At 40.6% G+C, this 13,336-nt stretch overlaps 1 protein-coding gene across 1 annotated transcript; it reads left to right on the top strand.

Annotated features, from left to right (window-relative positions):
- The first annotated feature begins 238 nt into the window (after positions 1-238).
- Positions 239-12,938, top strand: LOC149434731 (interferon-induced very large GTPase 1-like). The gene is made up of 3 exons (XM_089663465.1): positions 239-541; positions 2,760-2,984; positions 5,532-12,938. The coding sequence occupies exons 1-3, from the start codon at positions 250-252 to the stop codon at positions 10,238-10,240; spliced, it is 5,226 nt and encodes a 1,741-aa protein (XP_089519591.1). The 5' UTR covers positions 239-249; the 3' UTR covers positions 10,241-12,938.
- Positions 12,939-13,336: the final 398 nt, after the last annotated feature.

Here is a 13,336-nt window from a genome sequence, read left to right on the forward strand (position 1 = left end):
GACAATTTAAAAATCTTTTGACTCCCCCCTCACTTTGAAGGTTGAATCTCCACAGTGGGGACACAGATAGCAATAGAAACCCAGCAAAGGGCTCAACCCTTCATCCACCTTCCATAATTGTTTTGCATTTAAATACACTTTACAGGTAAAATAGGTTTACCAAAAAATACACTATATTTCAGTTAAAAATGAATAGTCGCAGAATAACTGTCTATTTTATTTATTTTTAGATTCTGAAACTAGGAAATCATGACTTCTGGTACAGATGCCACAAAGATGATAAAACGTTTTAGATGGAAATTAATAGAAGTGTTTGAGGAGGACGCAGACGGTTTCTGTGATGAGCTGCGATCTCAAGGCCTCATAACCGCGGATGAGATGCTTCAACTTCAACAAGATGGAGATCCAAGAGGGAGAGTTGAAAAAATGATGAGCATTATAGTTCAGAAAGAAGAACACTGTCAGAAATTCCTGTGTCATCTTGAGGACATGATCCCCAGATTTCCAGCACTGAGTGACCTGTCCCACCACCTTCCAGAAAGTAAGTTATCTGAGCTATAGAAGTATTTTAGGCTGGGGGATCTCATCCTACCTATCCCACCGTACCTTCAGTGTCACTTACAATTCTACTTCCTCTTCTCCTCTTCTTTTCTCCATATGAGTCTCCCACGGTTCTGTTTTTGGTTCTATTCTCAATCTACGCCTCCTCCCTGGGTCAGTCTTCCATGGCTTTCAATACCATTTCTATGCTGATGAAACCCAAATCTATCCCTCTACACCTCAGCTCACAACATCAGTCTCCTCACACATCACTAAATTACTGACCAACATATCAGACTGGATATCACACCACTTCCTCAAACTCAATCTATCAAAAACCAAGCTCATAATATTTCCTCCCATGCGTGCCTCTTCGCTGACTTTTAGTCAAGATCACTGACTCAGCTATTAAACTGTCCTTGCATACCAGGGTACAAGGTGTGATCCTGGACTCTGAATTCTCCTTTCGGCCCCACATCCAATCACTTTCCAAAGTTTGTTGCCTCAACCTGTGCAACATTTCAGAAATATACCCCTTCCTAACCAATGACACCACAAAGCTCCCAATTCACTCCCTGGACATCTCAACTACTGCAACTTCCCCCTCATTGAATTACCTTTACATAGGCTAGCACCCCTTCAGTCCATCATGAATACTGCTGCCAGACTCATCCACCTTACCAACCGTTCAGTGTCTGCCACCCCTCTCTGCCAACCCCTCCACTGGCCTCCACTCAGTGTCCTCCACCCCTCTCTGCCAATCTCTCCATTGGCTTCCGCTCACCCAAAAAATTAATTCAAAATACTAACAACAGCTTACAAAGCCATCCACAACTCTGCCCCCAGCTACATCACCAACCTATCCTCAAAATACCAACCAAATCATTCTCTTCATTCCTCCCAACACCTCCAGATCTCTAGCTCCCTTGTCACCTTCTCCCATGCTTGTCTCCAGGACTTCTACTGAGCCTCTCCCATCCTATGGAATTCCCTACCCCAATTTGTCCAACTATCTCCTACTGTGACCACATTTAGACAATCCCTGAAAACATTTCTCTTCAGAGCCTATCCTGCCGCCACTTAACAACTGTACTTTTTATTTTCTCCATCAGCTCATCCCCCACAGTTATTACCTTTTTGTTTCACTTGACCTTCCCCTTTTAGATTGTAAGCTCTAAGGAGCAGAACCCTCTGATTCCTACTGCATGAAATTGTTTTGTAACTGTCAGGGCTTTTTTTCCACAAGGGAACGCTGGCACCTCCAGCACTAAATGTATGTGATGGCAAGGGGTGGTATGCTGGAAGGTCTATTGATGTTGGCTGCTGGGGGATCTATTTTTGCATGGAGGTCTATTGTTGCTAAGGGGGGGGTGTCTATTGCTGCTGGCTTTGGGGGAGGTATTGTTCTACTTTTCTTGATATCATTAACAAATTCCATACAAATTACTTAGCACCACAAAATGATACTTGGCTCTGTATTCTCTAAAAGGAGCGGTACTGAGAGGTGGGTAGGGGGTGGAACCAAGGGACGGTGCTCGGAGGTGGGGGAGGGCGGAGACAAGAAGTGACTCAGAAGGGGGGTGCTCCTGCACCTACTCTCTGAGAAAAAAAAGCCCCGGTAACTGTACTGTCTGCCCTCATGTTGTAAAGTGCTGCACAAACTGCTGGCACAATATAAATCCTGTATAATAATAATTCACTAAGAATTAAGCACTTCATGCATTTTTGCCTTAGAATAGCTCATGAGGTATTTATCTCACAAGCAGTCAATTCACTAAAACATGTTATATTTTAAGAATGAGTTAGATGTTTCTATTTTGCAATATTTAGCACTTCATTTATATTATTTTTTGTTGCTTTATCTCAATTTTTGTAACATTGTACAACAGGGAGTAGAAGGAAGACAAACTAAGATTTGTGAAACAAATTACTGACATTCCTGAGCCAACAGCATTGTATTCCCACACTGATATATTGTTATCTTAATGGTAAGGTACAAGACACAGGATGGATATCATAGACCCCGGCTATAGGCTGCTACCTTCGGGTGAATGGACACTGGCCAAGCTTTGCTGGACATACCCCCTGGGTGTCCCCCTATAACCCTAACCCACTCCATGAGTCCTCAGTTGTTCACTAGTGTCCGTAGGTGATGGACCTCTTCTTCTTCTTTACTGAGAAATTATTCTAAGGTTAACTAGTTTTTTACTGTATTTCAGATTCTTTATTCAACTCCTCACTGCCGGTAAAACCTTGGAAGCCATACCTAGGCCCTACGCTATGGGGACTGCCTGAAATGTTGCGTCAGGTACTGGATCCTGCTTGGGTGTTCTCCTTGGCACTCTGTGTAATGCATGTAGTCAGAGTTCTGTACAGACTCCTCTCAGGGTATGCCCACCATGACAGGCAAAAACTGGACTCAAAAGGGCCAGCAGCATGGTCAGGTAAGTCAGAGTCACACTGTTTATTGGATTGATACTGTAGCCCCACAGCAAGTAGGAGACACAATGAGGTTGATTTACTAAAACTGAAGAGTGCAGAATCTGGTGCAGCTGGGGAGCCAATCAGCTTCTAACTTCACTTTCACCCCTTTCCTGCCCAGGCCACTGTTCAGTTTTCAGCATTGTCACATTTTGAATGACAATTGTGCCGTCATGCAACACTGTACCCAAATGGAATTTTTATCATTTTGTTCACATAACTAAAGCTTTCTTTTGGTGGTATTTAATCACCACTGGAGTTTTTCATTTTTTTGCTAAATAAATGAAAAATGACCAGCAATTTAAAAAAAAAGGTTTTATAAAATATTGCAAATAAATAATCTTTCTTTGGTGAAAATAACCCAAATTAGTGTATATTATTTAGTCTGTAGGAAAGTTATAAAGTCCATAAACTATTGGATCTACATTATCTCTCAGAAGTGAGTACACCCGTCAGAATTGTGTCAATATTTGATTCTATCTTTTAATGTGACAACACTGAAGAAATTACACTTTGCTACAACGTGACGCAGCCAGTGTACAGCTTGTATAACATGGAAATTTGCTGTCCCCTCAAAATAACTCAACACACCGCCATTAATGTCTAAACCGCTGGCAACAAAAGTGAGTCCACCCCTAAGTGACCAGGTCCAAATTGGGCCCAATCAGCCATTTTCCCTCCCCAGGGTCATGTGACTCATTAGTGTTACAAGGTCTCAGGTGTGAATGGGGAGCAGGTGTGTTAAATTTGGTGTTATCGCTCTCACTCTCTCATACTGGTCACTGGAAGTTCAGCATGGCACCTCATGGCAAAGAACTCTCTGAGGATCTGAAAAAAAGAATTGTTGCTCTACATAAAAGATGGCCTAGGCTATAAGAAGATTGCCAAGACCCTGAAACTGAGCTGCAGCACCGTGGCCAAGATCATACAGAGGTTTAACAGGACAGGCTCTACTAAGAACAGGCCTTGCCATGGTCGACCAAAGAAGTTGAGTGCACGTGCTCAGTGTCATATGCAGAGGTTTTCTTTGGGAAATAGATGTATGAATGCTGCCAGTATTTCTGCAGAAGTTGAAGGGGTGGGGGGTCAGCCTGTCAGTTCTCAGACCATACGCCGCACACTTCATCAAATTAGTCTGCATGGCTGTCATCCCAGAAGGAAGCCTCTTCTAAAGATGATGCACAAGAAAGCCGCAAACAGTCTGCTAAAGACAAGCAGCCTAAGGAAATGGATTACTGGAACCATGTCCTGTTATCTGATGAGACCAAGGTCAACTTATTTGATTCAGATGGTGTCAAGCGTGTGTGACAGCAACCAGGTGAGGAGTACAAAAACAAGTGTGTCTTGCCTACAGTGAAGAATGGTGGTGGGAGTGTCATGGTCTGGGGCTGCATGAGTGCTGCAGGCACTGGGGGGCTACAGTTCATTAAGGGAACCATGAATGCCAACATGTACTGTGACATACTGAAGCAGAGAATGATCCCCTCCCTTCGGAGACTGGGCCGCAGGGCAGTATTTCACCATGATAACAATCCCAAAAACACCTCCAGGACCACCACTGCCTTGCTAGAGAAGCTGAGGGTAAAGGTGATGGACTAACCAAGCATGTCTCTGGATCTAAACTCTATTGAGTATCTGTGGGGTATCCTCAAACAGAAGTTGGAGGAGCGCAAGGTCTCTAACATCCACCAGCCCCGTGATGTCGTCATGGAGGAGTGGAAGAGGATTCCAGTGGCAACCTGTGAAACTCTGGTGAACTCCTTGCCCAAGAGGGTTAAGGCAGTGATGGAAAATAATGGCGGCCACACAAAACATTGACACTTTGGGCCCAATTTGGACATTGTTTGATTACTACAAATGTGCTCCTGATGTGTAGTTTGTGTGGTTTTTATGGAAAAATAGATGGGGGAGGTGTCTCAGTCCTGCATTTTATACCTTTTGTTTTCAGGACAGATAGCACTTCGAATTTCAAATTCAAATGCATTTACCCCAAATTGTAAAATACAAAATTATCTGATCATAAATATATCACATAAGTGGAATTTGTATGTAAAGGAGCAGAACGCGAAAGCTCAAAGTGAAAATATACACTTTAATTAGATGTTTTTTTTCCCCTTTTGAACTACATTAGAGGTAGAAATAATCTGCTGGAGGAAGTGGTTGTGGAAGGGGCAGAGTCTATCAGCAGGATATACAGAGGGTCACATGATACAAAGCAACAACCAATCCCAGAATATCAGGTGATCTGCAGACAACAGAGCAATTTATATTGTAAAGCGCTGCATAAACTGTTGGCGCTATGTAAATCCTGTATAATAATAAAAATAACAATGTACAGGGGTATGATCTGTGCTGGGATTGATCATTCCATTCATTTCTAGGGAAAAGAAAGTTGGAATTCAGCTTTAAGGTCAAAAACCGTTCAAATGCACATTTATTGTTTTAAACTATTTATACCAGTAATGCTTAACATAAGGTTATATATTAAAAACATTTTGCTCTTTTTACAGATAAATTGAAGATTTTCCATGAACTTCTTGTCAGATTAAATATGAAGCATTTAAATGATTCCAAACTGACGTTGAAACACATCCTAGAAATCAGAGCAGAGACTCTGAGTGATCTCCATCCCCAGACCATTCAAGATGTCCCGTGGCATTTTTTGAGAAAGCTGATGGCCATGAACAGAGCTGCATTTAATACTCAGTATGGACAAGATACACAAATAATCACTTCAATTGAAAACATGTTCGAGTCAATGTCTGAAGAGGAAAGTAGTTCAATTGTATCCATTCACCCCCTGGATGTCCTCTGTGCTCTCCTCCATTGTTCAGACAGTTTTCTACAACAAGAGATTGTATCTAAATTGTCCATGTGTCAGTTTGCCGTCCCTCTCCTTCTCCCTGCTGGTGACGGGTCACACTGCACCTTCATGCTTTGGGCAATGAGGGACATTGTGAGGAAGTGGAGACCTCAGTCACTGACTGATAGGAAAGGGTTCAATGAGGAAAATGTGGTGAATATTTCCATGCCTATTTTCTCCTTCATCAGACTGGGTGACACCAAATTATCCAAATCTAAAATCCTAAATCAAGTTCTTAATCCAGCCCAACAACACCAAAACTTCTTCATACACGATGATATGGAGGGAGGAAATATTGAAAGGAAAATATCCGATGGCCTTGTGGAAATGTCCTGGTATTTTCCCTGTGGTAAGTCTGATGTTTTCCCAGAACCCATTGCAGTGACCAACCTACGAGGAGACCTGGAGACCAATGTGAGCCAATTCACATTTCTGACTCAAGTCTCATCAGCTGTATTTATATTCATTGAAAGTATTTCTGAGATACAATTCAGACTGTTATCATCCTTCAGTGACACTGACACCCAGTTTTATTTTATTGTTGCTCCAGAAAAGGGTAAAAAAACAAGCAAGGAGACCTCAAAGCACATAAAAAATCTAATGACAATTTTAAAGATGAGTAAAACAAATATTATTCTGAAAACCAGCACAGATAATGATGCAGCACTGGTGAAAAAAATTCAGAATGGCATTGCGAGTGTTTTTATAAACAGTCAGGAAGAAAGACGAAACTTGTGTAGTGCTACAAATATAACTAAAGGACTTTATATCTTTGTTGATGAGGATTCTGCTGAATGTCAGAAAGCAAAAGTAAATGCAAATAAAATGACTTCAGTGATAAAAGATGTGGAAGGGTATAAAAAGGAAACATTGAAATTACAGGGAAATCTGTGGAAGGAATTGTCTAAAGTAGAAAAAGAAATTTGCAGAATGACGAGACAAGGGGGAAAAGATGCACAAAAATATCAATCTGAGCTCAAACAACAGATCAGATCACTCCATGAAAAACAATACAAACATGACATTCCTGTAGGCATAGTGTATTTTACTGAAGCAATTACTGACCTCTCCAAGGCTGAAAAACATTATTTCTTGAAATGGATGAAATTTGAACTGGATTCAGTTGCAAGAAATAACACTTCATTGTTGCAGGCTAAATACAAGGCAAAATGTAACAGTAAATCAGATACTTCAGAACTTAAGCAGCTGGATAAAAAGATCTCAGACAGTTCTTTAGGAATAGAACATTTCCTACGTGAGCTGGGACAGTTTTATGAGGCTGAGTATTCCATGGTTAATAAACAGAATAATAAAACCACAAGACGATTCACCAAACTTCCAGGAATTGCTGCTGATCTCCTACTAGATGGGTTCCCATTAGAGCTGATTGATGGTGACGCCTCTAATATTCCTCTACAGTGGATAACTGATGTTCTGACTGAGCTAGACAATAAGACAGGAGGACAATGCAAAATGAGAGTAATCACAGTGCTGGGAGTGCAGAGTACAGGGAAGTCCACCCTTCTGAACACCATGTTTGGTCTGCAGTTCCCGGTGGCCAGTGGACGATGTACACGAGGAGCCTTCATGACTCTTCTGAAAGTAAAAGAGAACTTCCAAGAGGAGCTGGGCTGTCATTTCATCTTGGTGATTGACACTGAGGGGCTGAAAGCTCCAGAGTTGGCCTCTTTGGAGGACAGCTATGAACATGACAATGAACTGGCCACACTGGTGGTGGGGTTGAGTGATATCACCATCATCAACATGGCCATGGAGAACACATCAGAAATGAAGGATATTTTACAGATTGTGGTCCATGCTTTTCTTCGGATGAAAAAAATTGGGAAGAAGCCCAGCTGTCAGTTTGTGCATCAGAATGTCAGTGATGTATCTGCTCATGCAAAGAACATGAGAGACAGGAAGAAATTTCTAGAACAACTTAATGAAATGACAAAAGTAGCTGCAAATATGGAGAAGAAACGTGGAATTACCTGTTTCAGTGATGTGATGGATTATGATCCCGAGAAACACAACTGGTACATTCCTGGACTGTGGCAAGGGGATCCACCAATGGCTCCGGTAAACTTTGGCTACAGTGAAAATGTTTATGAATTAAAGAAATATTTGCTAGAATTTTTAAAATCTCCAAATGCTAATAGAATTGAATGCAAAATCCCTGACTTCATCACATGGATAAAAAGTTTGTGGAGCTCAGTGAAACATGAGAAATTCATCTTCAGTTTCAGAAACAGTCTGGTGGCAGAAGCTTATACCAAGCTGTCTATGCAATACTCTCTGTGGGAATGGAACTTCACCAAAAAGATCCATAGCTGGATGATCACCAAAGAAACTTTCATCAGAAATCAATCTGCAGCCAGTCTCAGTGCTGAGATTTGCATGCAGTTTAAAGTTGATCTTCAGAGATTACTGTTAGAAGAGGAAAATAAAATGCTGAATCTACTGGAAGAATATTTTGACAGCAAATGTGAGAATGTTCATCTCATTGAGCGATACAAAGAGGATTTCTTCATAAGTGTGAGATTCCTGAAGAAAGAACTGGAAAGGAATTCGTTTAATAAACTCAATGAGGCAGTTTCAATCCAGAAAGGCAAATTCAAGATTTCGTATATTCAGAAGACATCTCAGGAACTGATTGAGAAAGAAATAACAAATCTCCTAAAAAACTGCAGAGAAAGAAATTGTGAACTTGGTGATAAGGAGGCAAAGCAAGAATTTGAAGAGATGTGGAAGAAAACCCTCTCTGATTTACAAATAGAAGGACTAACAAAACGTAACATTGGACGAATGATTCTTCATCAGCTTAAGAATGAAATGGGTGTAAAGGGAGGCGGTATTAATGAAAACCTAACCAATGTGATGAGCTTGGATTATTATGGGATCAATCCATTTGTTCCTGACAAAAGCTACATTGAAACGGCATTTCTTTCCTCATATCGCAATGTATTCTATATAAGTCAGGCATACCTGGACAAGATAGAAGGCCTTGCAATGACTTTGATAGACATGTGTGACACATACATAAAAGAGAAGGCAGGCACCACAGGGGATTATGATGATACTTACTTTCAGGAGTTGCTACACATGATCAATGATAAACTCAAAGACAAAACTACTCAAAAATGTCACTTTTCTCCCAAGTTTGAGCTAGATGTAAAACTTTTTATCTTTGGAATAGCATCTAGAGCATTTCAGGACTTACATGACAGGTTCATTCAAGAAAATGACCCCAAAATTTGCCTTGAAAGATTAAAACCTCAATATTTGGCCACATTTGAGAGCATATTCCATGAGAAAGATGAATGTCAGAGCAGGGCCAAAAAATTCTGTGAGCTCTGCCTGAAGCCGGCGCTAACTGATTATATTCTGCGACATCTCGGCAAAGAAATCATTGATAACATTCTACAAAGTTCTGACGGTCAAATATTTAGTAGTAGAAGTACTTTTCAGTTAACTGTGCTAGAGGACTTACTGAAGAAAAAAGAATTTAAACAATATAATTCCTACATTAATGATTATAAGACCTTTTTGAAAGACTGGATCTCTCAGTACATTACTAAGAAATACCAGAATAAAGCAACGCTAAAACCCTTAGAAGAAAAAGTTTTATCTCCAATCACTGAAAAAATTAAATATGTTCTGAAGAGTGTGGAATGTGTGAAAACAGAGACCATTGTGACATTTCTGGAAAGTTTCTGCAAGTCACTAGACAAAGAAATAGTGATCTCACAGAATGAAATGACAATGATCACTTTCCACAATACAGCAAATGTCAGCCAGTTCTCTGAGGACATTCTTTTCTATCTTCCCAGCATAATGGAGCCCATTTTATCAGATACAGAATTGTCAGACATTGAACGCCTTCTCTCCACAGTCACACTGAAGCCTCAGGAGGAATTGTTGAAGAAAGTGATTGGTTGCGGTAAGCAGTGTCCATTCTGTAAAGTCCCCTGTGAGAATGCTGGTGGTGATCACCAGGCGCACGCTGCATCTCTCCATAGACCTCAGGGACTGGGAAGATACAGATTGCTCGAAGATGAGACTTTAGTCACTGACATCTGCTCCACTGATGTGGTATCTAACGCTAGTTTTAGAAATTCTGACACAGATGGAAAATTTCACCCATATAAAGACTATCGTAAATACTATCCAGATTGGGTCATTCAGCCTGACCCCAGCCTCGAATCCTCAGATTACTGGAAATACATTTTTGTACGTTTTAACAAGGACTTTGCAGATGAATATTCTGCAAAACCAGCTAAACTTCCAAAAGACTGGACGGAAATCACAGAAGAACAGGCTCTTGCAAGTTTACAGGAATCTTTTACAATCAAATGAAAATGACATGACTGTAGTTATGTCATCACTCACATATACAATATATATGTTGGTTTGGAACATTACAGATTTATTTTTCTGAGTATAGTTTTAGTATGGTGACTCTCATTAGCCTGAGGCTGCATTCCCATTTGAGCGATTTGTAGCTATGATGCCTGTTTACAGCTGACCACATGAACGGGCACCATAGAGAACAATTGATTTTTTTAAGTTTGAGCGTTTTTGGAACTTCGAGTTTCAGGCTTCAAATCGCTCAAGTGTGAATGCAGCTTAAGATCCTCATTTTTATACTCTGACATCTGCACCAAAATGTCTCCTGCAATTAGAAAGGGCTGATGCCATTGAACAAAAAAGAAAAAATCTGGTATGGGAATATTATTAGTATTATAGAGGATTTAGGTGTCCATTTATGACACAGAGAATAGCTGCGATTCAACAGATCTCAGCTATTCTCTGGTCATTCACAGTTTATGACACTCAGGAGATCATGTCAGCCCTTCTCTGGAGATCTGTGTTCTCCCTCCAGATTCTCCAGCCCAGAGCTGGAGAATCAGAGGGACCGAAAACTAAGCAGAGATAGTTTACCTCTGTTTAGTAAACTGATCTTTTACTATAATCTCGCGAGATTATAGTAAAATTAGCCGTTTTCCAGAGTTTGTAGACCGTTCTCCAGCGTTTGGAGACTGTTCTCCCTTCCTTCGGAGAACTGCTTTATAAACTGCATTCACAGGAGAACTGAGCAGTGATCTATTACTGCTGATCCATAAACGGACACCTAAAATGCCAATAGTTTGCTCAGTGCTTTACAACATGAGGGCAGGCAGTACAGTTACAATACAATTTAATACAGTAGGAATCAGAGGGCCCTGCTCCTTAGAGCTGACAATCTAAAACAATATGGCTGGATTGTGTGCATTGAGGCTGCATTCAGGTTGTTGTCATGCATTATTGCGTGTGTGTTGATGCACGTTATGCCACGTGTTAATGTTCATTTGAATGAGCTCCCTAGTGAACCGGAATGCACCAAACATGGATATGAACTTTTTTGTAATGCAGGACGCCACAACACATGGTAGTACATTACTGTGTATTGCAGTGCAGTACAATGTAAGTCCATCAGCAAGTTGGCTTAGGAAGCCATTCCAAATGAATAGCACTGAATGGCACCAACATGGACCCCACCACTGCCACTCTCCATCTGCCTAACTGATGCCAGACCCTGCCATTAGTTCTCTCACTGGTTCTGCAAGTGTCCTCCTCCTCCTTCCGGCAATCTTGGTCTCTGCCAGTCTCTCTCTCTCCTCTCAGGACTGGACCTGCTTACTCCATACTGCCTTGTCCTCCCAGGAGCCTCTGATGGGTCAGTCCATTCTTGCTCACTAGGTTCCTTCTCCCGGTAAATGCCTTGTTTGCCTGGCGGCATATACGCCACTGATTACCACAATGCCACAGCGTGGATGAACCCCAAGTTCCAAGAGCCTTGTGAACACAGGATTGTATTATGGAGGAGAGCATTAAGATCTAAGGAGTCATTCTAATTGTTCTACCAATTGTAACAACCACCCCAAATGTTTGCATATTTTAATAGCTACTGTACAAAAATGAGAAAGAAAAATGACCAGGAAAGCAATGACCAAAGAAAAACATTCTAATGCAAAAGGATCTTACATACACCCTTACAACATACAATCTTCCATCACCCAACACCACCTATCTGATAACCATAGTGCCATGTCAGTGTGGAGTTCTTTTCTCACTTCAAAAAACACAAAATGATCCATGTGATCTGCTGAAGAGTCTTTTTTTGTACAAACAGGTGATTTTAGTATGAAATATTTTATGGCTTTTGCTTACTTAAAAGTTTCATAATTAAACTGAAAAAAAAAACATCTATCAGGTTTAACCTCCGACTAAAAACCAAGCACCTTACATCTTCACAAAGATTACTTGATGTAGACAATGGAAAAAATCATCACATGCAAAGAACAGATCCCTTCCAAATCCCTAGTTTTGAGTTGTCAATGGAACAGGAATAGAAAGGAGTCATTCAAGGTGACACTTTTTGCAGGAACAGCCATCTCATTTTTCAGTTTCTTCATTTCCTGTTGTGTCCATGAGGAAGCCGTGAAAGTGGATCTCCATAATGCAAAAGGAATGGCCAAAAAAAAAACACTTTAAATGGATTTGAACGCTATAATAATAATGTTTTCCACTTGATTATATGGGACATTTTCATGTTTACACAAGGTGTTCATACGCTTTTGGCCCATTAAAATCAACATTAGTCTTTCATAAATCTATACTATCATTTATGTTACTCATTTCTAGATAGCTTCCATCTATGAAATTATTTTATACCACATCTTATAAATGTCTCTTATCAATGCTGCAGATATCGTTCCAACACGGGAAGCAAATATTACAGCTCTATGCTTACAGCGCCTTTTAAAAAATGATACCGTGATGGCTTTACATCAGTCTATTGATGCTGTATCATTCATTTATAAGTGTGTAAATGGCAACGAAGACTTAGAAATGATCCGGCTTAGCAATTCTAGGACTCATGAATGCCAACATTCTGGTCTAGGTACATCAATCACAATTATTTTGTGTAGTTGTTTCTGAACTACAGTTGCAAGAAAAAGTATGTGAACCCCTTGGGATTCCGTGGAGTTTTGCATGAATTGGGCATAAAATGTGCTCTGAACGTCATCTAAGTCACAACCATAGAAGAACACAGTCTGCTGAACATAATACTACACAAACATTAGATGTTGCCATGGTTTAATTGCACATAACATGTAAACATTCACAGTGCAGGGAGGAAAAAGTATGTGAACCTTTGGACTTAATAACTGTTTGACCCTCCTTTGGCAGCAATAACCTCAACCAAACGTTTCCTGTAGTTGCAGATCAGACCTGCACAACGATCTGGAGTCATTTTGGACCACTCCTCTTCACAAAACTGTTTCAGTGTAGCAATATTCTTGGGATGTCTGGTGTGAATCGCTCTCTTAAGGTCATGCCACAGCATTTCAATCGGGTTGAGGTCAGGACTCTGACTGGGCCACTCCAGAAGGCGTATTCTGTGCTGTT

The sequence above is a fragment of the Staurois parvus genome, unplaced genomic scaffold, assembly GCF_062004578.1.
Source record: "Staurois parvus isolate SC_StPar_1 unplaced genomic scaffold, SC_StPar_1.0 ptg001692l, whole genome shotgun sequence".
In the NCBI taxonomy this organism is placed as follows: domain Eukaryota; kingdom Metazoa; phylum Chordata; class Amphibia; order Anura; family Ranidae; genus Staurois; species Staurois parvus.